This window comes from Acomys russatus, chromosome 1 (assembly GCF_903995435.1).
Source record: "Acomys russatus chromosome 1, mAcoRus1.1, whole genome shotgun sequence".
NCBI lineage: Eukaryota > Metazoa > Chordata > Mammalia > Rodentia > Muridae > Acomys > Acomys russatus.
The window spans coordinates 38120856-38145197 of NC_067137.1; the positions used below are offsets into that span (position 1 = coordinate 38120856).

The window sequence follows — 24342 nt, forward strand, 5'->3', positions numbered from 1 at the left end:
ATGGAACGTGACAAGAGGGAAGGGGAGCAAGTAGGTCCCTTCTAAATGTTTTCTCCCTGCCTCTCTTTGGTCCCAGTGACTTTTTCCCTGGCTCTCTGCATGGCACAGAAACCGAGACACTGTGTGGGCGGTGTGGGAAGCAGGCTGTGGCAACAGCGCTGCTGACTCGGAGCTTGTTTCTCCTTCAGGGAACGCCCCTCCTGGCCGTGGGAAGACTGCGAGTCAGTACTTTTTCTCCTCCCACGTCCCTGCCCGCCCCACCTCTTCCTGCCCGTTTGGCTCCTTTCTTTTGATGGTCATTTGATAGTCTGAGAAGTAACAGAAGTGTTCAGCTGTGCCTTGAAGGCCTGGGAGCAGTTGACAGTTCAGTTCCTGGTTAACAGTGACCTTGTAGTTGTAGTGTAGTTAGGACAACGCAGTCCCCTCCCAGAGCAGGGAGCAGGTGTGACGCACCCCGATTATCTGGCAGCATCAGTAGTGGAACTGGATGCCGCCGAGTGGGTGACTCAGTCTCGATACTGTCTCAGCTGCACACACTCATTAACTGCACGTGGAGTGGGCAGCCAGGGAGTGGAGGCGCACAGAGCTGAGAGAGGCAGGTTTGTTTGTTTGTCCTGCTAGGGGGAGGGGGACTGTGCAAAGCTGCATAAATGTTCCCTGCTAATTAGACCTTGGCCAAGCACTGAATCTTGATTTATACTTTAAAAATCTTTACTGCATCAGCTTTGATTCAGATTCTTAACCTCATTGAAATGTACCAGGAAAAAAAGTGATAATTTTACTCTCTCTAATTAGTGCTATTAGGCTGTGAGGGGGAAATGTTACCAGTGCTTTGATTTCAGCTGTTGGACAATTTCTCCCGGTGAAGAGCTGCTTAATGATCTTTACACTGATTTGAACGATCGCATTGAACGTATCCTACAGTCTCTACTTTCCTTTCAGAAGATAGCTTACATTTTAGAAAGGAACATATAGATAGTGTTTGTATTTGACTAAGTTGAATTTTGATACCAAAAAAAAGGGGGAGGGGGAGATTCTCAGAGGCCACTGGGACTGTATCCAAGATGGTTGTCTGTGTCTCCTGGAGCCACATGGCCATCAGCTAAGTACTGCGACTTCTTTACAAGTAGGAATTTGGTACGGGTTAGCTGCTTGGTTTGGAACTCAGAGACCTCTAACTTTATGGCTCATGATGAAGGTGACCCTTCCGCTGCATCTTCTGTCTGGGTGCCCGTTGCCCCTCACTTCCTGCCTCTCCAGTTTTCCACAGGTGTCTCTCCAGGAGCGGCTAGGAATGGGGCTGGCTCCGGAGTTCTGAGAGCTGGGTCTTACTAGGGCTTTCTAGGGCTTTGCCTTTGGTTTTCTCTCTTTCTCCATCAGTGTCCTCTAGCCCTGAACCTCATAGCCACGCCCAGTCTGTCTCTAGGGAAAAGATTATGAGAGCCAGGGAGCATGGGTAGTATGGCTTGTATAGAAGGAGTAGACATCGAGGATGTGCTGACAGAGACGGTCCAGCTGTTTCAGTTACCATGGTAACCTTACCAGAGCATCTTCCCCAGTTGAACCCACCTATGTTTCTCTTTCCTTTCCCCTCCATTGGAGCTTTTCTTAGGATGTGTATCAGGCAGCCAGGACTTTTTAACTGCATCTTAATGCACAAGTAATAAGTACGCCAGGGCCCCAGCTCTGAAGCCAAGCCTTTCCCACATGTCAGCCCAAAGCGTAAGGGCGAAGCACCATTGGTTTACTGTAGAACTTTTCTTTACTCATTTCTAACATCCTTCTAGGGAGTTCTACACAGAATCAATACTTTGCTACTGTCTTGAGAGGCCACAGTGCAAAAAGCTGGCTTCCCTAACTGTATGATCCGTCAGCCAGCCATTCACCTGTGCAGCTCTCAGAGGGCACAGACATGACTGGAGCAGACAGCCTGGCTTGAAGCAGTGGCCTTCTCCATACTATGGCGCTCATCATTGGTAAAGCCAAACCTCTGCTCTTGGCTCTGTCATCAGTGAAGCTAGAGCACCATGTTCTTAGGAGCTCCAAGTAAGATGCATTTTCAGCCAGCGATTTATCAGCGGCTGGATATTTTGGCAAAGCGTGCTTGAACTGGACTGTTCCCGTTAACCTTCTGAGTACCTGTTGTGAGTGTAGGGAGGAAGGAGGCAACTGAGTCCTCCTCGTCTGAATCGGGAGCTGACAGACGGGGCCCAGTGTGGCATAGGAGAGGGAGAAGCGATGGTGGCCTTGTGATGTGCAGCTCCAAGACCACACTGGAGATTAGGAGAGCTGTAGTCCCTATCCCATCTGTAACTGCGCTCTGAAGCTACAGGTGATGGGGTAGCGTGTCCTTAATTATCGTCCTAGTTGGGGTTTCAATTGCTGGCATGAAACATGGGATGAAATACCAGACCAAAAACAAGTCCGGAGGAAGGGTTTATTTGGCTTAGACTTCCACATTGTTGTCCATCACTGAAGGAAGCCAAGATAGGAACTCAAAGAGCGCAGGAGCCATGGAGGGGTGCTGCTTACTGCCTTGCTCCTCAGCTTGTTCAGCCTGCTTTCTTATAGAACCCAGCACCATCAGCCCAGGGATAGCACCACCCACAATGGGCTGGTCCCTCCCCCATCAATCACTGATTAAGAAAATGCCCTATGGGCTGGAGAGGTTAAGAGCACTGTCTGCTCTTCCAGAGGTGCTGAGTTCAACTCCCAGCAACCACATGGTGGCTCACAACCATTTATAATGTGATCTGATGCCCTCTTCTGGACTGCAAGTGTACATGCAGGCAGAGCACTGTATACATAATAATAAATAAATATTTTTTAAAAAGAAAAAGAAAATGCCCTACAGCTGGCTTTTATGAAGACGTTTTCTCAATTAAGGTTCCCTCCTTTCAGATAACTTTAGCTTGTGTCAAGTTGACATAAAACCAGCCAGCACAATTACCATGTAAAATCTAGGGCTGAAAAGACGGTACACTGGGTAACCTAATCCAAGTCTCTTGCTTTTGATAAACACCATGACCAAAGCAATGTGGGGAGGAAAGGGTTTACTGCACCTATAGGTTACACTCTATCCTCAAGAGAAACCACAACAGGGACCTGGAGGTAGGAATGGAGACAGAGACCGTGGAGGAGCTGTAGTTATAGCCTTCTTCCTCTGGCTTGTTCCTACACCCCCCAGGCCCACCTGCCTAGGGATGGCACCACCCACAGTGGGCTGGCCCCCCTACATCACCTAGTAGTTAAGAAAAAGACCTCCAAGATAAGCTCCCAGGGTATCTGACGGAAGCAGTTCCTCAATTGAGGTTCTCTCTGTCCAGGTGTGTCTAGGTTGGTATCAAACTGACAGAAACTAGCCCGCACAGTGGTGAAGCACTTGCTGTGCAGGTGTGAGGGCTCATGTTCGGTCCGCGGAGCCCATGTTAAAGGTATGTGCTATCACACCTGGCACAAGACAAGCTCTTTATAGGATAAGGTTCGTCCTACGTCACCGCCTGCCTCAGTTCTTCATTGCCACACGTCCCAGGACTGGGCTTGCTCTCACGGTCCCTCTGTCCCCTCAGGTGTCACTGAAGAACCTGATCTGACACAGAGTATGTCTCACTCTTTCTTTCTGCTTGAGAATTGGGCCTCTTGAATGAAATCCTCATGCCCTAAAAAAAGAAAAGCCATCCAAACCGTCAACACGTGAATTCTCTTGTTGAGTGAGTCCCTCTGTGCTGACTCCCTTACTTTATCCTTCGAGCATACTGCATCATAAAAGCCATAAGGAATGGCTTTCACCTCCACAGCAGCAACTTACAACAGCATGCAGCCTTCTACCTAAATCTCTCAGTGGGGAAAAACAAAAGGATCCCAGCTAGCTAGGGGTCAGACTCCTCTTGCAGTTGAACAGTGACGCAGAGTGAACATCACCATCCATCACTGCGGAGCTTTAAGGCCTTGTCTCTATTCATGGACACCACCAAGGGATAGCGAGCACCACATCAGTCAGCACTGTCATTCAGCGTCTGCCTCAAGTCCCTAGAAGTTTTGTAGCGTTTGACTTATGGAGTCCAGGGTGTTTTGTTTTCCAACAGCTGAGGTCCTAGGCTTGTTGGGCAAATACTGCACCTCTGGGCCCTGTGTGTCAGGCCTTGAATCCAGGTGTTTGCAGGTGCACTCTTTTCTGCAAGTTAAACATTTGGTCAGTGAGTCTTTCCAGCAGATTAAATGCACTTAGTTTATGTGCCCCCTAGTCTCTTCCCATCAGGTTTGCTGGGATTATGCTCAGCTCATGGTTAAGAAAGAAGAAACGCCGGGCGTGGTGGTACACATCTTTGATCCCAACACTTGGGAGGCAAAGGCAAGTGGATTGCTGTGAGTTCGAGGCCAGCCTGGTCTACAAAGCGAGTCTAGGACAGCCAAGGCTACACAGAGAAACCCTGTCTCGAAAAACAACAACAACAACAAAAGAAAGGAGAAGAAAAGCCCCAGAGGACTGGCTGAGTCAAACACTTAGAAACTTTATCCTTGGTCTCCTCTGAGTGAGTGCGTGTCCTGCATCCTGTGTCTCTTCTGCTGCCCCTTCCTTTGAGGATGGACATGGGAGGAGCAGCCAGTTGTGTGAACAGTATCATGAGGCTGCCATGCTGCTGCTGGGAGAATTCTTGCCCAGCAGTTCAGGATATGGGAGAACATTTGGATGAAACCCCCTGAAAGGTCAACCCTCGGCTAACGTACTTTCGAGCTGCATTTTACAAAGCAGTTGAAATCTTCTGAGTGCATGAATTCTCAGCCAGGAATGAGGAACTGTCCTAGAAAAATGGGCTGATGTTTAAAAAGAATCTTGCAGAACATCTTTGGCCTGTTCCGTAGGTGATTTTTGTGGTTAGGGTGGGGTTTTTTTCCCCCTTATAACCATTTTGGGTGGGAACTTTAGTTGCAGTATTTTTGAGATTAATGTTTTGATTAGTTGAATAACACCATACTTTTCCTCAAGATAAGTAGTAAGGAAGTGTAGAAACAGAGAAATCAGCATTGAAGTTTCCTTCCACAGCAGCAGCCTTCCCAGCACTCTGCAGAAGGGACCGAGTGTCAGTCAGCCTGTTTGCAGACTGTAGTAGTAGTAGAAATGGAAGTGTTACGTGTGCGTGTGCACACTCGTGTGCATCCACACCTGTTTCATAGAGGAGAAGCTAGGCGTGTAACCGTCCATTCACTCTTTGCCTCTGATGGCCTCCGTAAGAGACTTTGGACTTTGTCATGTGATCATATCAACAGAGGGAATTTGTCTGTCGGGGAAAATGGTTGGACTGCCTATTTTATCCAGATTTGATTGCCTTGGCCCGCTCTTACTCAATCGAGATGTTGGATCAATCTCTTCTTGAATGGCTTTATGTGTGTGGGTGTCTGGCTACTCCCCCAAATGCAGAGCCAGGCAGCTGGGAGCTGATCTTCTCCTCTGGCTCTCCCTCAGTCCTCTGAGTATAGCTAGATGGACAGACAGCAGGGCTCCGAGACCCGGCGATACAATATCGAGCCTAGGCCGGACGGCTTGGAGAAAATGGAAGTTGAACTCTGAGAACACTCCCTCTCTGTTTTCTCTCTTATTAAAAACATACGCAAGGGCTGGTACTGTAGCCAGTGTATAACCTTTGCCTCTGGTGCAGAAGGCTCTGGGTTCAGTCCCCAAAAGAAGCAAAACAACAGCAACAGCAACAAAAGCTTTTTGGCCAGGCGGTGGTGGCGCACACCTTTAATCCCAGCACTCGGGAGGCAGAAGCGGGCGCATCTCTGTGAGTGAATTCCAAGGCTGCCAGCTTGTTACAAAAAGAAACCCTGTCTCAAAAACAACAGCAACAAAACACATGCATGTCCCAGGCGTCAGGAGCAGAGATGACTGAGATGTGATCTCAAAGGGTCCGATGGAGCGCAGGTCAAGGTCACAAGTGGAATCTCAGCCTGAGCCCACCCATGGGTTCCACAGGGGTGTTAATCTTGAGAAAATGTCTTACCAACTTTGAGTACCCGAGGATTGCTATGACCTTGCTGAATACAGGATCTGTGCATGGTGACTGTTCCTACACGATAGATCTGGGCCTCTGCAAAATACTAATTCAACTAAAAAGGTGTGGGAGAAGATCCGAACTCCTCACAGATGCCATGGACTGAGGCAGGTTTCGTAATCTCACAGTTCTGCAGCTGAAGGAGACCTTCGGTGCACTGGAGCACACCAATGTGCACCATGTCAGTGCCTGGTCTGCTGTCGGACCCACCCCAGCTGAGGTGTTCCAAATCCCCAGCCACATAGCCTGTCCCAAGTGGTTTGGGGGGCCATGAGGGATTCCAGCATGACCGTGGCATGAAGCAGTGTTGGAGAGATGAGCTCCCAGTGCTGACGGGTGTAGTGATTCTCCTGAGGTGTTTGTGGGGAGAAGGGAGGAGGCAAGAGAGCTACATCCCAGGCCAAGTTGTACGAGGCTAGATCCTTTAAAGTGACAGCATGTATAGAAAGTAGACTGGTAAATGTATTTTTTTATGTATTTATTATTTGTGTGTGTGTTTATATATGTGCACAGGTGTGCTCATGTGGGTAGAAGCTGGTGTCTCCCTCAACCACTCTCTACTTTATATTTTGAGACAGTCTCTCACTGGCTCTGGTCTCACCAACTCTCCTGACTGGCTGAAGGTGGGTAGAGCCCAAACATCCTCTTGTCTCTGTTTCCTCAGCACTGGAATTATAGCCCATGCTGCCATGCCCAGGTTTTAGTTGTGTGCTAGGGATCAAACTCAGGTCTCCATAAACAGGCTGGTATCTGTTTTACTCAGTCATTGTATCTGCAGTATGACAGTAAGGTTTGTGACTCATCCTCTTCATCCACTGTGGACAGAACATCACAGGAGTCTGTTGGAAATGACTTGGAGATCTTCTGCCTTGCCTGGTCATGTGACAACAGGGCCCAGGGTTATAGCGCTGGCTATGGATAGAGCAGGGGCCAAACTTGGTTGCTTTGATTTTCAGATCAAATCTGCCTCTATCGAGTACCTTACCCTGCCCAGCAAAAAACCATGGGAGTTCGGGGGAGATGTTGCTCTTCTTGCTGGCCTTTGGTGAATGCCTGAACCAGCACAGGTACCACTTGGCTTGGCCTAGGGCCCAGGATGCTCATGATGGCCCAGCATGGTCTTCCATGATGCTGCTCCATGAGACATAGTAAGAGCTGTGTTGTTTTCTTTGGGGTCTTCAGGCCACTGCCCTTCATGGTGCGTGTGTGTGTGTGTGTGTGTGTGTGTGTGTGTGTGTGTGTGTGTGTGTGTGTGCGCACTTTCCATTTTTTCCTACTCACTGGTGTGGTTGTGTATTTATCTGCTCAAAGAGGCAGTTTTTAAATGCTGAGTTAGGATGAGTCAGCCTTTTTGCTAACTTTTGAAGTCTTCTAAGTTGAAAAGAGTTTTCATAAATAGGAAGCAGATGCGTCTGAGTCTGAGTAAGAACATGGAAGCAAGGCTGTGAGGAGGGCGGAGGCCGTGAGCAGGGCTCTGCGGAGGCTGTGAACAGGGAAGGCTTCGCGGAGGCCGTGAGCAGGGCTTCGGGAGGCACTGCTGTCCAGGCTGATGCTGGGATCTGGCTCCTGCTTTCAGCAGACATTTGAAGCTGGGAATCAGAGGAGCCAGATTTGGGTTGGATTACTGTGAAATCCTCTTGCCAGGGTATGGCACTTTGGGTCAGAAACTTCCTGGAATTGGTAGCTGGAGTGTAACTTTCCCAGGCAGCCATTTTTTTGAGTTAGAAATTGTGCCGCATGGCCCAGGGTGACAGAAGTTGTAGATTTTCCCATCTAGCTGGAAGGTGAAATGTGCAGTGGTTTAGTAAATAACTTTTGTTACTTACAAAAACCGTGTTCTTTAAATTTTTTTTTCCCTTTTCAGATTTCTCTCTCTTTTTTTACATTTATTTATTTATGTGTGTGTCTATGTGTGCACGAACCTGTGCATATGTCCCAGCATGCATGTGGAGGTCAGGAGGTCAGTTCTTTCCTTTCACCATGTGGATTCTGAGCCTTGACCCCAGGTCATCAAGCCTCACAGCAGATGCCTTTCTTTACCTGCTGAACCATCTCACCGGCCTCCCTGTTCCATAGACTGTCTCTAGCTCTCATTTGCATATTTATGGATTAATGTAATCTTCTAAATTAATTAAAATAAAATAATCCAGTCTTTTAAATATGTACAAGATGGCATCAAATCAAAACAGATCTTTCTGTAAAGCAGTTCAGATATCCCTTGAGCCACTTCCTGCTAGACTTAAGTCTTTGGGGGAAAAAAAAAAAAATGAAAGCAGGGCCTGGGAAAGTGACTCAGTCCTGAGAGTGCTTGCCTTGCAAGAGTGAGTACCTAGGTTTGGCCTCCTGCACCCTTGGAAAAGCTGGGTGTGGTAGTGTGCTTTTGTCACCCCAGTGCTGGGGAAGCAGAAACAAGATGCGTCTGGGGTTCCCTGCCCATCATTCTAGCCTAATTGCTGAGCTTCAGGCCAATGGGAGGCCTGTCTTAAATGTACTAGATGGTGTTTCAAAGGATAACACCTAAGGTTGTCCTTGGCATGTGCAAGCGTGTGTGTGTGTGTGTGTGTGTGTGTGTGTGTGTGTGTGTGTGTGTGTGTGCGCGCGCACGCGCGCAGTCTTTTTTTAAGTCAAGTAATTTTGTTTATTTACTGGAAATGATTAGAAAAATATTTAGAAGCAAGACACCACAGTGCCAGGGTGTGAGCACTCTGGAGGAAGGGACACATCCGGGCACCCTCCATCCAGATCGCCAACAGAAGGGCTCAGCCTGTGGAAACAGGTCAGTTGGAAAGGGCAGATCGCTTCACCCTGAGAGGGAAGCCCTGAAGGGAACTTCTTCACTTTTCACCTAGGACAGCTCTAACAGCGCACTGAGCTTCAAATATGGAAGGACAGTGCCCTCTTCTGGGCGCAGGGATAGCTCTGTAGAGTGTCTAAAGAGGCCAGCATGGTCCCAAGCACACTGAGTGTGGCAGCTGCCCAAGTATGGAGAGACAAGGTTTAGTTGGTTTTGGTTTCTTGAGAGAGGGTTCCTCTGTGTATCCCTGGCTGGCCTGGACTCACTTTGTAGACCAGGCTGGCCTCAAACTCACAGGGATCCACCTGCCTCTACCTCCCTGAGTGTTGGGATAACAAGGCCTGTACCAGTGCACGTGGCTGAGATTCAAGTTTTATATGGAATTCAACCCCTTGCAGACCTGGGCAGGCAGAGGAGGGCTGTGGGGTGGACCTGTCCAAATCAGTAAGGAAGCTGGCAGGGTCAGCAGTATGGTAGGGATGACAGTACCCAGGGACAGGGAGAATGATCTGGGAGAAGTTGGTGATGGAACAGGAATCGGGTGATCTTCAAACCTTGGCCATGCCCCAGTCTTCTTGGGATTCTTAGTCTTCCCCGGCTTAGGCAGAGTATGTAACTCTTTAACCTAGAGCTTGCTCGTTATCGCTGTGGTTCTAATTTTCTTTCTGTCCAGCTTTTCTTTCTTGTCCTCTTCTCTTCCATTCAATACCCCTGTTGCACACGGTCCCCATCACATACCCATTTACAACCCAAGGCCTTCCCTGTCTGTGTGTTAGTTCAGCAGGACAGTCAGTACTCCTCGGGTAACCTGCCCTTGACCACTGAGCACTGGAAGGAATCCTGGGTCTGGCATATGGGTCTTGCATCTTGTCCACTTTTTAAAAACAGGTTCTAATACTATCCTCTGTGTGGTTCCCGTACATAAATTCCAAAGCCAGTGTCCTGGGAAATCAAAAGCACCTGATCATGTTAGATTAAAACCAGAACATCCCCCTCAGGAACAGTCATAGGGGAGGGGAATAATGGGAAAATGGGGGGGGGGGATGGGAGGATACAAGGGATGGGATAAACATTGAGATGTAACAAGAATAAATTAATTAAACAAATAATGTAAAAAACAGAACCATAGAGGGGCATGGACCATGCTCACGCGCTACAGGGCTCCACCAGCTTCACTGAGTACCACAGTGATGGTGTGTCTCCATTTGCTTAGACTTACGAGGAAACTGGCTAGAAGATGAACTGAGTGGGGGACAGGGCAGGGAGGTGGGGCTAGGTGTGCTACCCTCTGACTCCCTCTTAAAAGAGAGACTCTGGGTTTCTCTGCCAGCTGCCATGCCAGCTATTCTGTGGAACTGCACCTAGTGACATAAAAATGTCCACGTGGGTCAGCGGTGCTTCAGATGCTGGTGAAAGGTAACAGAGTTGTGAGAATGGCAGATGTGACCTCAGTGCCTGTCCCTGCTCTCTGGAGTGCTCTGTGACTGCCTGGAGGAAGCATGTCCCCTGATGGCCTGCTCCCCCAACCCAGCATAAAGTCTTCATAACAGCTAGTATGTTTCAGCCACATCCCTGTGGAACCTCCTTCAATGAGGAATGTGGCAGTGTTTGTGACTGTTCAGTGGGCCAGCATAATAATTAAAGCCTGTGAAAAACTTTGCCAAGTATAGTGGCTTACCCAAGCATGTGGCAAATCCAAATTATATTTAAATTATGAAAGGCCACCCAGAAAGTCTTGGACACCACTGGAATTTTAAATTAGTCTCTGAGGACATGGCCCAATGTGATTCTGTTACCAGACTCCCAGAAGAAATGGAAATGAAGGTGTTTTAGTATGAGTGGGCTGGATTACAAGGGAACTCTGCTGAAATTTTATAGTCACACTACAGATTAGGAGACCCCAGCTTTTGTTAAAAATGATGCAGGCTGCTATAGGTTATGCTAAAAGATGACCCCAAATAATACAGGTGGTTCTAGAGAGTGTGCAGAGGTGTCCCCAGCAGCCAAGAGACACGTTACGGTGTCCCTGGCAGATGACATCAGCCACGATGGCCACATTGTCCACTTGCCCTGGCTGATACCCAAGAGCAATCCTGGGAATAGACAGCCCCATGCCCCTCCTCTTCCTGTCCACGCCTGTGCTCAGAACGGCTCTCTAGATGGGCCCTCCCTCCGCTGCCTCTAAATGGCATCTTTCATGAGAGTCTTCAGTGTCCATCATGTCAGCATTTGCAAAGGCCGGGCTGCCTGGCTGGGGTTGCCCCTCATGGAGCCTTCTCTTCCTTCACAGGTCTTCATCTCGGTGAACTGCTTAAGCACAGATTTCTCTTCTCAGAAGGGCGTGAAAGGCTTGCCACTCAACATCCAAATTGATACCTACAGCTACAACAACCGCAGCAACAAGCCGGTGCACCGGGCCTACTGCCAGATCAAGGTCTTCTGCGACAAGGTGAGAGAGCAGTGGGCTTAGTGAAGATCACCTGGGGTGGGCTCATCCTTCCAGAAGAGTGCCTGGGGCTTCCTTTCGCACAGAGAAGCTCACCTCTAATGGGCCCTTGCATGAAAAGCAGCAATACACACACACACACACACACACACACACACACACACACACACACACACACAGAGGAGGGGAAATGCTGGAACTAAAAATGAGAAGACTCGCTGCTACGTCTTGTTGGTTGTGTCTGGTACGGGGTGTGGACCTGGTCCTGGCCCCAGATCAGTAACTGCTGCACTGCCCACCCTCCCCCTGCCTCGCCTCCTCAAAGGCCCTTTGGCAGGCCATCCCTGAGAGTTCACCAATTTCTCTGGTGCAGCTGTTTTCTCCAAGACGCCTATGTCAATTCAGAGACTGTGGTAGGGCTGTTGCATCTGACCACTGGAGGGCGCCTGAGACCGTCGAGTTCAGAGAGCTTTCTCATCTGTAGGCCAGGGTCTCCACCTGTAACAAGTGGTCACAAATTGGACGGTTTAAAGCAAGGGCCTTTTATTGTTACCTGCTGGAGACTTAACCTTACTGAGCCAACACTGAAGGTGCGAGCAGGTCTGTGTTCCTTTCTTCTGCTTTAGAGAGCCTCTGATCGCTCTGCCTCCTGGTCCCTTGTGATCCCCTCCAGCTTCCTCCACTGACCTAGGATCATTTCCCCTTCTTTCCTCCCCTTCTGCTCTGTAATCTGATCCTTCCCAGGGCCCAAGATCAGGTGTTAAGCTTAAGGAACACAGGTGCTTCCTATGAGCTGCGCTTGGAACCAGTGAGTCACAGCTGGTGGGCACCTCTGACCTAGGCCAGCCTTTTCCCATCTGACCACACTCCTCTGTAGCAGGGAGAAACCTTGATGATCTGGTGTGTGTCTCTGGGCCACACACAGAGACCCCTTTCTCAAACAAAGGCAAAACAACAACAACAACAACAACAACAAAAACCCTTAGGAGGAGCTATCAGCACGTTTGTGTTCTTTTTATAATACTGTAGAAATTGCAGTTTTATTCAGACATTTTCCCCCACATCTGATGTTTCTGTTAAATCTTTTCTGACTATTTCCCTGAGCACTCTTGAGAATGCATGCTTTCATTTTTTTTGAGTGTCATGAAGGCTTATTTTTTTTATAAGGCCTCTGCAAATTGGAGCTGCCTCAGCTTCTGGCTGCTCACCTGCACCCCTGACTCTGTCCTCTATGAGGCTGACCCACTTGTCATTTGGTGCCTTTCACTTGCCTTCTCCTGGCTCTCAGAACTCTTGGTTTATGAGTCTGGTCACCACTTGTAGTCATAAACTAGAAGTGAGACACTTTGGGGTATCCTTTGATATATCAACGTACATTTTTTTTCTAAGGAAGTTGTGCTTTGTTGTCTCTTTGTTATGAGCTACTTAGCTTATAATGTCATTTGATAAATGACAACTTTTTGTCCTTCAGGAGCAGTAACCACTCAGCACATTTGTAGAGAAAATAGGGGCAAAACTTGGATTTCTAACCAATGGAACTTGGGTGAATGATTTTTCCATAAGCTTGTATGTCTCCCTGGCTTATCCTTCCGGGCTCTGAGACCCTGTCATATGTAGTTCATGCTTGTTATAGAGGCAAGAATGATCTTGAACTCCTGAGCCTCCTGTTCCCCTTAGTGCTGGCTTAGGGTCTGTGCCACTATCTCACTGACATTCCCCCAGATTGAGTCTCTTCATCAGGGTCATAGTCATCTTAGCCCCAACAGGCAACAGGCTCGTTAAGCCGATGTTTGGGACAAGCCCTGCACATTCCCAGCAGGCGATGATGAGAGAGAAAGTCCAAAGACCTGATGGTCAGATGGTCCCCAGACCATCCCAGAACGTCCTTTAGCAACTTGTAGTGTGTGTGAACTGGGAGTGAATCCTACGATTGTCCTGCATGAGAAGTGCTCATTGCACCTTAAGCTCTTGTGCTGTGTGTCAGGTTCACATGGATTTGTACAGATTTGCAGCTGGTGCTGTTGACAAGGCTGCAACTAGCCAGGTCTTTTCTGTGCGTAAGAGCTATCTTTCTGTAGTTCTTACCAAGACTTTTCTCTCCCACTGATGGTGAACATTTTAGTCTGATGACGTTCCACGTTCTTGAGTTTGCTGAGTGTTGTGTTCTTACAGCTGTCATTGGTTTTGGAACATGTCTGGCCATTGTTTCTCCGGACCTGCCTGCTCTGTCCCCTCTGTGTCTCCAGTTGCATCTATGAGGAGCTTTGAGTTTCACTGATTGCCTGTTGTCGTTGTTTGATTTTTTTTTTTTTTTCTTACTTCATTTTAGATAGTTTCCATCAACCTAGGTTCACTGATCCATGACTAGGTCTGAACTGTTGAACTCCGTCCATTGGCATTTTCATCTACTTAGCAAGCAGTGGTTTGGTTTTGCTGTTGATAGTAATGCTGTTGTTTGGGTGGTCCCTGCTGTGGTCCTGGGCAGCAAACACAGGGTCTCGTGCCCACTAGGCAGCTGCTGTCCTTCTGAGCCACTCCAAGCCAGGCGTAGTTTTTCCATAGCCTTTGAACATACTGGATAAAGTTATACTATGGACTCCATATGTCTCCACCTGGCACTTGCGTCTGGGCTCCCCTCGGTGCTGTGATTTCCTCCGTTTGGGGATTGCCTGGCTGCCTTGCTGGCTACAGAGCATTTGCCTTGGTAGGGGCTGAGTGAGTTTTAATTCCTAGGACTCTTCCTCAGATTTGTCCTGAGACCTCATCAAGTTTCTTGGAAACAGTTTGCTTCGTTCAGATGTCATCTCATGGTTTGACAGGTGACTCTCAAGCCACACTGTGTCAGACCAATCACTCTGCACCACTGAGCAGGATTTTCCTGTGTGTTGGCTCAGGACCCCATGAGAGGAACATTTTTCCAGTCCAATTGGTGGGAACAGACAGTATGTTTACCCGAGGTGCATCTTGGGGGTGTTTCTCTGTTAGCAGTGTGTTCTCCGTTTGGAGTAACCTCTATGCACCTGTGTACCTGGAGGCTGCTGAGCTTTCTGAGCTGAGTGTCCTTGGTGTTTTGTTCTCCTCTTCCTCCTCCTCATCCTCCTCCTCCTTCAGCTGGGTCCCAGAAGGCACCAAGGCCTGCAGCTGAAGGGCCTGCCCTGCCCCCTCCTGTCCTGCAGTGGCCATCAGAATCCTTGGCTCCTGAGTTTAGCAGGTCTCTGCCATTTCAGGGTAGCATGAGTCTTCATCTTGGCAGGAGCCTGAGTTCCTTATTCCGACCCTTATTTCTGGATAGGACAGATAGTACATTGGTGAAGCTACCTTTGCGGCAGAGGTGAGGTTATGTTGTTAGAAGGCACTGGGAGCCACACGGCTTTGTTCTGGATTGGCACGGGGCTGGGCACACAGCCTGCTTCTCTGTATCAGGGAATCGGTGTCAGTAGCACATAGCAATTATCTTATATGTATGTGTATATGCATGTTTATTTGCATGTGAATGCTCATGTGAGGGGCTGTGTATGTATGGATGTGTGGAGAGGCTGGCATCTGACGTTGCATGGCTCCCTTTACTCTCCATATACATTGAGGCAGGGTCTCTCATTTGAACCACACCACCAATATGGCAGCTCTAGCTAGCCAGCTTACTGCAGGGACGCAGGGACCCTGCCTTCTGCTCCCTGAGATTATAGGCAGGGCTGCAGTGCCCACCCACAGTTGACACGGGTGTTTCGTAGACAGCGCTGCAGTACCCTCCCACAGTTGACATGGGTGTTAGGACCTGAACTCAAGCGCTTTACCTGCTGAGCCATCACTCCAGCCCTGTATATGGCAATTACAAGCAGGCTGCACATCCACCCTGCCGTGTGTTAGCGCCTTCTAGAGCAGGAAGAGGTTTTGTGGTCTGTTTTTATACCTGCTCCTTATCGTGTAATGATGCCAAAGATCAGTGAGAGGCCTTCCACTTCCTCCTTCCTGTCAGGGAGTATAGTCAACAGAAACGTAAGCCAACAGTTCCTACCTCCCTGGGCAACTGTAAAGTCGTCCGCATCACCGGAGACATTATCACTGAACACAGCAGAGTGATTCAGTGTTACATTTTAGTGTGTTGGATGGTATCTCATTTCAGGCCATGGTTTTACTGGTAAAGTTTTTGTGAATATGTCTGTGGGTTCAGGTGTATGACACTGCCACTCCACAGTTGATATACATGGCACGAATAAATCCTTTTACAGGACACAGAGTGCAAAGACCCCTCGTGACATCTGATTGTGTCTGTCACTCAAGGGCACGATGGCTTTGCACAGATCCACCCCTCTCTGTGATAACATTGGCCACCCAGGGAATATTCACAGGGCCAAATTTTATCTTTTCTTTCATGGTCCTTTTCTATGAAATAGAGAAAGCAGAAGGCAGCCACACCTTGATGGGCAGTGTGGGGTGCTAGCAGGTTCCCTGAGCTTCACCTTTAACCCAGCCACATTTGTTATGAAGAAGAAGTTCACTGTATTAGTGTTTAGAATAAATGTTCCCTGTGATGGACTTCATGTACTTAGAGATGATGTTAAGAATTTATAAAAATGTTATTAGATATGTTAGTCATAGGAAGGGTTTCCATGAGATGCTTCTATCCGTGCTTACGATGTACTGCAGTGAGAGGAGTGGGCTTCTAAGAGGAAATGGATGTGGCAAGCCCATGGCGGTGCTCACTTCCAGAGACAAGAGAGCTGAGTAATTCCCAGAAGACCTGACCCGCAGACTCTCGTTTCCTTTGCCTGCAGGGAGCTGAGCGGAAAATCAGGGACGAAGAACGAAAACAAAGCAAGAGAAAAGGCAAGTGCTCTAACCTCAGATCCCAGGGAATGCCTGATGGTGGCCACATGTGTCCTGCCAGCCACAGCCTGGACCTGCAGAATGCAGGCTGGACCAGGAGGGGGAAGGGGGGACTTGGAGTGGGGCTAGCATGGCAAGCCCTGTGGCTCTGCTGCTGTGCGGGGCCAGTGCTGAAGCCTTCACCAGCACCTGCTCGCAGAGGTGCAGGCCAGTGCCGGGGGTTATCCTCTGCTCAGGCTGATTTGGATGCTGGTTCTAGCTCACTATGTAGACCAGGCTGGCCTCCAAGTCATAGAGATGGGCCTGCCTCTACCTCCCAAGTGCTGGGATTGAAGACATGCACCACCACACCCTGGCAGCCAATAATGATAATTTCTTGGTGGCTTCTGTTTTTTCTCCCCAGTGTCTGATGTTAAAGTGCAACTGCTCCCCTCACACAAACGGACGGACATCACAGTGTTCAAGCCCTTCCTGGATCTCGACACTCAGCCTGTCCTTTTCATTCCTGACGTGCATTTTACCAACCTGCAACGGGGCAGTCATGTAGGTAACCAGCCTCCAGGGAGAGGCTGCGAAGCTTGGCAAAAAGAAACAGAAACTCCTTGGCATTTTTTATCGTCAGGCTGTAGTGGCCCTTGACCAATCAGTGAGCTCTCTGGAATGGTGAGCCAGTGATGTGATACCCATTCCCAAGATGCAATGCTGGACCTGTCACCTCAGTTCCACTTGTAGTCTTTCCTGTTGGAGCTCATTTAAAGGTGTTGAAAATAGCATCATTTTGGAGTTTGGGTCTGTGGTCTTGTAAGTTTAGCTTGGATAACACTTGTGTCTGAAGGCTCCCTTCTAGTAGTCCCCATTACTGGATGTAATCAATATGTGCCCTACAGCCATGTCTTAGCAACTCAGGCTATTTCTATTATTATTATTATTATTATTATTATTATTATTATTATTATTATTATTATTATTATTTTGGTTTTTTGAAATAGGGTTTCTCTGTGTAGACCTGACTGTCCTGGAACTCACTCTGTAGACCAGGCTGGACTTGAACTCAGAGATCCGCCTGCTTCTGCCTCCCAAGTGCTGGGATTAAAGACATGTGCCACCACCTCCCGGCCAACTCATGCCATATTTAAAAACTAGGCACATCCTGCTTTGTGGTACAAGAGTTTCAAGAAAATGTGGCTTTTCTTTTTATACTGACGTCATGTAAATAATGCAAAAGAGATCCTGCCATGCGCCCACAGGACAGATTTGTAAGGACTAGTGCATTTTCAGAGGTGTCACCAAGACTCCGATTCTAGTGAACAGCCCCAGGTAGAGCTGGAGTCAGCAAGCTTTTCTGTGAAGGGCGGGGTACCAGTGAATGTCTCAGACTTGCCAGTCTACTTCATCTCTGGTGGGCTCTTTCATTCTGCCGTTCTGCTGCAGAAGCAGCCACGTAGCGTGGGTGAAGGAATGCGCGGGACACCCTCTCACTAAGTGCTTATGTCAGCCAGCCTCCAACAGGTTTGGTCCAGAGGCCACAGAGACCAGCCTGAGTCAGTGGAGTCCAAGAAAGCTGTAAAAATCTGATGTCAAAAGATATGGCTACAGGATTGGGCCTCTCAGAAGAAGGGCTTGGTGTTAGACTGTCACACTCAAATCATCTCCATTTGAGGACTAATTTGCTTATCGTCTGATATCTGGACGTGTTTGGAAAACAATCTGAATGTGTGTTTCTTCTTAGGTGCTTTCCCTCCCCTCCGAAGAACTGGAAGGCGAAGGGTAAGCTTCCCGCTTTGTTTTACTCTAATAAACTCATTTTGTTTTGAAATACTCTCAAATTTACCAAACACATAGAGATATAATACAAGGAACTTATTCCTCTCCAAGCTGTTTAAGCTCAGTCTCTCAGCCAGGTGTCGGGGGCACCTGCCATTCTAGCGCTTTTGAGACTGAGGCAGGAGGATGTGAATTTGAGGCCATCCTGGCCTAAACACAGTGAGTTCTTGACCAGCATGTCATAGCAAGACCCCATTTCCAATAAAAGACTAAAGAGCTGGCCCAGAGCCCACTATTCCTGAAGATCAGGTGCCTGTCTCCTATAAACAAGGACCTCACGTGGATCCCACAGTGTGGAAGGGAACACGCTGCCTCTCACTGGCTGTACAGTAACACCGTTATGCGAGGCCGGATCCATCAGAGCCTCCCAAGGCGGTGTCTCCCTAACCACCTGAGTTTCACCTGCCTTCCGGGGCATCTTCAGTTGAGGCCTCGCCATGCTCTCTGCTGTGCATATCGGCAACACTGTCCTCTGACATTTCCTTCCCTTGGCATCCAGCTCGGTTTATCTCATTCCTGTGCCCACAGCGACCACATGACTGAGCCTCTCTGCTTAAATGTCTTCCCTTTTGTCTCGTGTGCTGCGGAGACAGTGCACTGTGCCCTGTAATGCCCTATCTCATTGCCCTCCAGACTTCCAATGTACTCATTAATTTACATCAGTGCAGGACTCCGTTTCTCACTGCCCCTCCCAGGAATCCCCTGGTTGCCTCTGTTACCGTGGGGCTGTAATCCCTCGGAGCAGCCCCTGGTCCTTTCGACTTATATTCAGTGCCAGTGTTTTCCTTGTCCAGCCACAGAGCCAGTGTCTTACCCTCTAAGTGCTGGTTCCCCATAAGGGAGACAGTGTGTAGAATCCAAGTCAGGGGCCCTAGACGTCCCTCTGGTCTTAGTGCACCTCTCTAAATAGGCTGCCTACCCTCTTGGCCTGTGTACCCAGCAGCCCCTGCTGTTAGAATGAACACAGCAGACCCAGCCTGGCTCATCTGCCATGGCTGCTCTGAGGCTAAATGATGAAGAAATAATAGAGCCTGCCTTAGTAATTACGTTTTCTCCTCACACAGAAGTGCATGGAGGTGGAACACCCAACTGTCAGCTCCATCCCTTGCCCTCTCTTCTGTCACCTCAGTTTTGGTTTTGGCTTTTGAGACAGGGCTGCCCCCTGGCCCAGGCTAGCCTAGGACTCACTGTGTAGCCCAGCCTGGACTGCAGCTCATAAGCTCTTCCTGCCTCGGGTTTCTGAGTACTGGCATTGCAGGCACACACCCCCATGCCTGGCTTTTTGGGTACTGGTTTTGCTTCCCCTCCTCTCTGGCCCAGTCCCAGCACACATTTGTTGCCAGCTGTCCCTCGTCCGCCCTCTAGGCCTGCGCTGCCGGTTCCATTTTCAGTGTTTCAGACATGGCTCCTGCAGACACCTTCACTGAGTGCCTGCTGCGAACAAGCGAGGAGCTGAGGTGCACTGCTGCTTTCCAGCTTGCTCTGAATAAGCACTTGCTGCCCTTATTTCTGCTCGTCTGTTCCTTCGCTTTCCCCACACAGACCCTCCCCGGAATACATGCCTTTGCCAGCGCTGGTTCAGACCTGTGCACTCTCCTCTCGTGCTCCTTGTCCACTCTCCCCTGCTGTTTCCATGGACACCACAGTTATGTTAAGCCTTTAGACGCTACACTGTGGTTGTCACTCAAGCCCTCTAATAAGCTGTCCTACCTGTGGGCCTGGAATTCCTGGCAGCATAGGCCACATATGTTAGCACAGCTGCCCACCTGACAAAACTTGGAGAGATTCCCTCTGACCTGTGACATAAAACCCATGATTCCTTAAGGCTGAACAAAGGAGGCAGCCTTCCTGCCTAAGCTCATCTTCTGTCGCAGCCCTTGTGTTTTCCTACCCAGTGCTGAGTTAGTGGAAGGATGTCCAGCAACGGATGATGTCCAGCATGTTATGTGGGTGGCCCTAGCCCTGCCGCTAATGAGCCCTGCCCTGGCCGGCATCTGGCCTGGACCACATAAAGAATGAAAGGAGTTTGAGGGTAAAGTGCAGCAACAGCTCTTTAAAAAAAAAAAAAAAAAAAAAAAAACTCCTTCTGCTCGCATAATTAACTGGAGTCTAAGCTGCTGACCCAACTGTCTTTGGCTCACCCACAGGTCTGTCTTGAAAAGGGGGCCGTTCGGAACCGAAGATGACTTTGTAGTTCCTCCACCTGCTAAGCTGACCCGGACAGAAGAGCCCAAGAGAGGTGTGTTGCCTCCACACACCCCCGCCCCCGTGACAAACAAGAATGCTAAGCCAGCAGTGAGCTCCTGAATGTGACCTATCTTGCTTCACCCCTGCATGGTCACCCTCGGGCCACCACCTCTCCGAGTGTGGGGGAAGCCCAATGTTCAGGAGAAGCTGCAGCTAGGTCCTAGGGCTCACGCTGTGGTGGTGTGTATTACTACCCCTCAAAGGACTGTGTCTGACTGTCTAAACTAGGACCTGTGATCTGTTTTCCTGTTGTGCTCATGTAATTTACTGTTTCTCTCCCTGCAAACCACCCACAGTGCTGCTCTACATCCGGAAGGAGTCAGAAGAAGTCTTCGATGCCCTGATGCTCAAGACGCCATCTTTGAAGGGCCTGATGGAGGCAGTAAGTAGGACACCCGCCATAGTCTCTGTAAAAACAAAGAGGGCCTCGTAGCACCCCGCTGAAGCATTTTATAAGCCAACCCAATTCCTCTGTCACGCTGGAACCTTGACCTCTTTTTCCCAGCCATGCTTTCTGTATGCTTGTAGCTGTGCCTGCATTTGACCTGCCTTGGGTGTCCTCGCTTGACTGCGGGTCTCTCTTGTCCCTGTGACCGGCCTGGAGTTGGTAGGTGGATCACTTTGTCATGTCTCTTCTGCTGCCTGAATTTGTAATGGCCTAGGGGAAAGTTTAACTTTTATATTCTTGATTAAAAAGAAAATTCATGTAGCAAACCACTTGGAAGTTGACAGTTTGGCTTTTGCATTCCTTAAAGATGACTCTGTTAGTGCCTGTGTGGTGTGCCCATGCCTCTCAAGGATGATGCACGTCAATTCTCAGACCAGCACCGTGAACTGCTCAGAATAGGCCTGGTGTGCCCTGGGGCTTGAGTGGGCAAAGCTGAAGCAGTGCTGGCTCCAGGTGGGGCAGAACAAACGACGGGGTTGTCACAGGGAACCAGTGCTGCGCTGTGGACACAGGCCCCTGAATCACAAAACCAGTCCTCACCCTATCATCTGCTCACGTGGGCCTGGCTATGGATGTTTATTTCAGTCAGTTGACTTGTTGACATCTGAATTAATCAGGGAAATACCAGCTCCCTTCTTCCAGTGTCTTGTTAAAAACAGGAGCCTGGAAGACATGATGCCTCATACCTTTACTCCCAGCACTCAGGGAGGCAGAGGCAGGCATATCTCTGTAAGTTTGAGGCCAGCCTGGTCTACAGAGTAAGTTCTAGGATGACCAGGACTGATACATAGAAGGGGAAAAACAAAACAAAACAAAAAAGGATGCTGAGACAGAAATTTGGAGTTTGAGGCCAGCCTAGGCTACAGTAAGACGGTGTGAGTTCCAGGACAGCCAGGGTTGTTAAACAGAGAACTCCTGTCTCAATGAAACAAAAACAAAACGTAAATGTGCGTGTGTAAACACACACACACACACACACACACACACACACACACACACACGCTGGGGGGCACGTACAACATAGACTAAAGAGATGGCTCAGTGGTTAAGAGCTCTGGCTGCTCTTTGAGAAGACATGGGTTCAATTCCCAGCACACTCTTCTGGCTTCCACAGGTACCAGGTATCATGTGGTGCACAGACAAAACACACACATAATTTTTAAATTAATAAACATATATATCCAAGTATACACATCAATAAAAATAAATCTTAAAAAAAAACAAGGTAAAATGAAAAGATGGAAGTAATTGTGGCCATTTTATTCTCTGTTCTTCTAGATCTCAGACAAGTATGATGTCCCCCATGACAAGATTGGGAAAATATTTAAGAAGTGCAAAAAAGGGTGAGTAATGACAAGTGTGCTGTGTACCCCTGGGAACAGGCATTCTAGCACTGGAATGGCACGCTTTCAGCGCCACCCTCTCCGGAAGCAGCCACAACAACGCAAGCATTAAAGCTGGGGCCTCTGCTTTCATTCGTTTGTGTGGGAGGAAGTGGAAGGGTGAGTCAGGGTCGCACTCTGTAGCCCAGGCTGACTCCGAACTCATGGCAGTTCTCCTGCCTCAACCTCCCCAGTGCAGGGAGTGTAGGTGTGAAACACCATGCCTCACTTTCTTTTCCTTGCTAAATTATTTACTTAAAATTGACCTTCCTTTGAAGATGCTTTTTTTTTTTTTTTTTTTTCAAAGAAAACACAAGTGTGTGTTTGCCCTTCCCGTGCCTGTGAGCCCTGAGGTGGCTCCACAGTCCTGGGAGTGTGGTAAACCTGACTGAGGGTGTCAGGGCCCTCCAGGCCCGTCCCCAGCCAGGTGCTAGGCTGACCCACTATGCCTCTCACATAGTTTTCACTTGGTGGTGAGCTGGGTTGTAGTGTTGAGACTTGAAGAAGGTAGGGGCTTGTCTGTGTTCACATGGTTGGTGGTGTGCAGCTGTGATTCAAACCAGTTTTGACTGACCCCAAAGCCTTTTCCTTTTCTTCTTGAGCCCCCTACCCTGGCCTGGATTTTCAAGCTATAGAAAATTGCTTCCTGTCTAGAAATTAATTCTTACTATATTTTATTTATTTACGTGTGTGTGTGTGTGTATGTGTGTGTGTGTGTGTGTGTGTGTGTGTGTGTGTGTGTGTGTATCCATGCCACAATGCACTTGTGAAGGTCAAAGGACAACTTTCAGGAGTCAGTTCTCTCCTACCATGTAGGTAGCAAGGATAGAACACAGGTCACCATGCTTGGCCGCAAGCACCTTTACCTGCTGAGCCATCTTGCTGGCCCCAGAACTTACTATTTTTAGTTCTGTTTTGCTTGAAGTGTCTGCTCTCTGGCAGAGGTAAGAGAGTACATAGTATAAGACTTTTTTGTCTTATTTCTAAACCAAATACTAGTTGGGATTTTCTAGATGAATCTAATGGGAAGGGTTAAACCTAACTACTTTGTTTAAACTTCCAAGAAGGGTAATTGGTCAGGAGGCTGTGACTTTATGGAGATGGCTCTCCTGAGTCTGTCTAAGATCCTCTGTGGGTTCGTTTTTCCACATCAGGTACCATTTAGTGAGTGAACACGCTAGGCCAGAAGTGATAAAACAGGCAGTGTTTCCTGCCTGGCACCCCCTTCCACCGCTGGGACCCTTTACTTGGCTCCCCCGCTACCCAGTTCTCACTGGTCCTTGCCACCTTCTGGATAAGGCAGCTGCAGCATAGGAGGGTGTAAACAATGTCCCCTCATGTCACTGCCCAGCAAACCCAAGCCTAGCGCCACAGCCAAGTGGGGTGGTGGCGACTCACGCCCTGTCTTTGTCCAGGATCCTGGTGAACATGGATGACAACATTGTAAAACACTACTCCAATGAAGACACCTTCCAGCTGCAGATCGAAGAAGCCGGAGGGTCGTACAAGCTCACCCTGACAGAGATCTAAGGTGGTGGGGCACTGCAGCCCCAGGTGTGGGAGTTCAGTGAAAGTGTTCTGTAGATCTTATACTTTGGCCAGCTGAGGAGCCCGGGCACCCACCCTGCAGACGCCTTAAGTATCAGGGAAGGAACCTTTCATGTAGGAGATGGCACTGCGTGTAATGTACTGTGTTGGTGTTTTCCGTGTGATAGAAATCCATGTGTTGTGATCGTTGTTTGAATTTCTGATGTGGGTAGAAAGCGAAGCGGGAGAACTTTGTACCGGATGTAACAGACAGTGGGAACCTTTGGGTTATCTGCTGTATTACTTCTCAAAATCTGCCTGTGTCCATGATTGCGGTGGGCTGCTGGCTGGCGCGAGACGAGGAGGCAATAGCTTGTCTTTGAGAATTTTGCATTCTTGCCTGACCTCAGTCTAATCCCAACTGCCTTGGGGAGTGGGCCCAGCCCTGAGCAATAAAGGACTGAGCCCGCTCCGTCCACCTCTTCCCCCTCCAGTGTTTACTAAATAGGGTGCATTACTGGAAACTTCGCTTGCAACTTCCTTCGGACATATTGACTGCCTTTCTCATGAAGAACGTAGTGGGTGACAGTGTGAAGTTAGCTCAGCTAAAGCTGCGTTGTATATACGTGCAATATCTTTTTGAAGGTCTGCCTGTAAATGTGTACATATGTGTCTGATATAAATATATAATATATAAATACAGTATCTGTGTACAGATAGGGAAGGCAAGCAAGAAGACCTACCTTGAAAACCCTCCCTTAGAGAAGAGGTTAAGTTATTTTGAATAATATGAA

General features: G+C 48.7%; 1 protein-coding gene across 2 annotated transcripts in view; it reads left to right on the forward strand.

Moving 5' to 3' along the window:
- Nucleotides 1-23628, forward strand: part of Grhl1 (grainyhead like transcription factor 1) — a 45475-nt gene extending 21847 nt beyond the window's left edge. For both annotated transcript variants that reach the window (XM_051143970.1, XM_051143980.1), the window contains exons 9-16: nt 11138-11296; nt 16069-16120; nt 16524-16663; nt 17850-17887; nt 20092-20183; nt 20488-20573; nt 21918-21982; nt 23437-23628. In XM_051143970.1, coding sequence (XP_050999927.1) covers nt 11138-11296; nt 16069-16120; nt 16524-16663; nt 17850-17887; nt 20092-20183; nt 20488-20573; nt 21918-21982; nt 23437-23551 — 747 coding nt within the window. In that variant the 3' untranslated portion in view covers nt 23552-23628. The remainder of the gene's footprint in view (nt 1-11137; nt 11297-16068; nt 16121-16523; nt 16664-17849; nt 17888-20091; nt 20184-20487; nt 20574-21917; nt 21983-23436) is intronic.
- Nucleotides 23629-24342: the final 714 nt, after the last annotated feature.